At 25.5% G+C, this 1,239-nt stretch overlaps 1 protein-coding gene across 1 annotated transcript in view; it reads right to left on the minus strand.

The window, feature by feature from the left end:
- Window positions 1-1,239, minus strand: part of LOC108573047 (cytoplasmic protein NCK1) — a 5,173-nt gene that overhangs the window by 2,368 nt on the left and 1,566 nt on the right. The window contains exon 2 of the mRNA XM_017935406.1: window positions 881-1,113. Coding sequence (XP_017790895.1) covers window positions 881-899 — 19 coding nt within the window. The 5' untranslated portion in view covers window positions 900-1,113. The remainder of the gene's footprint in view (window positions 1-880; window positions 1,114-1,239) is intronic.

Raw genomic sequence — 1,239 nt, forward strand, 5'->3', positions numbered from 1 at the left:
ATAAGATCAAATTTTGGAAGATCTTTGAATTTATTATTTTAAGCATAAAAATTAAAATAAACACATATAACATGTATAGAAAAAAACTTATTAAAAATAATAATTGTCAATGATTGTACTTATGAAAAAGAAACATGATTATTGAGATTAAAAAAATTAAAAATTTAAGAACTAATGTAATAAAACATTAAATATATAAACTAATTGTTAAATTACAGAATACATTAATGGTATCAAACTGTTGTGCCCACTGATAAACTATTTATTGCTCATTTTCATTAGACTGTAAACAGGGATTATAAGTAATGATAACTGAATTACAAAGGGAAAAAGAATTACCACACATATGATAAACTATAATGTACTTAAAGAGTAGTTACTGTTTATGTTATACAACATGTATTTTAAAATAAAAACAGCAAACAAATAAAGTGAACAATACAGTGAAGAATATTTTTCTCTGTGTTCTCACAATTACTTTTTAATATCTACGTATTAGATTTAGAACAAGATTATTTAAATGTTATAAATTATTTTAATTTAATTATAATAGTTTGTTATGTTACTTACTCAACTATATAACTGTTTATTACATACAACAGTTTAATAACCATCATGAATTGTAATTTGTTAGTTGCATTGAGAGTTAAAAAAACATTATATAAAATATATTATTGCACATGTAAGTATAAAGAAGTTATTACTTCTAATATTTAGAAAATATCATTATATATTTTTAGATGCATGTAAAATACATGTTTGAAAGTATACTTTATACCAAAAATGTATCCGTTAAATCTTCCTTCTTGATAAAACTATAATGGTATAGCTATTAAAACAAATTTACATACAAAGCAAAGCGTACAAGAATAAAACGTACCATGCTTCATGGCTGCCATGTGCGAAAACAGATATATACGTCTGAGTGTGGCGTGAGTAGCTGCTACTCACGCACTACTTGCATAAATGTTAAATCTGCTTGTTCTGTGTCGGCGGCGTGAGTGCAGCAGGCATTCATTCTTTAGCTTTTTGTTTAGTGTTGATATACCTGCTGATTTCTTTGCTCAGAGTCCATCGTTCTCAAGGGTAGGGCAAGCAAGTGCATTACCAACTCTTTAGGGAAAATGAAACAACAATCATTAACTTGACATTATAAATATTGTAAAATACAAGATTTTGTAATATCATCAGAAAAATATTATATTACATTGTCACTTAATTTTATTTTAAATACTATAA

Source organism: Habropoda laboriosa, unplaced genomic scaffold, assembly GCF_001263275.1.
Source record: "Habropoda laboriosa isolate 0110345459 unplaced genomic scaffold, ASM126327v1 scaffold89, whole genome shotgun sequence".
Lineage (NCBI taxonomy): Eukaryota > Metazoa > Arthropoda > Insecta > Hymenoptera > Apidae > Habropoda > Habropoda laboriosa.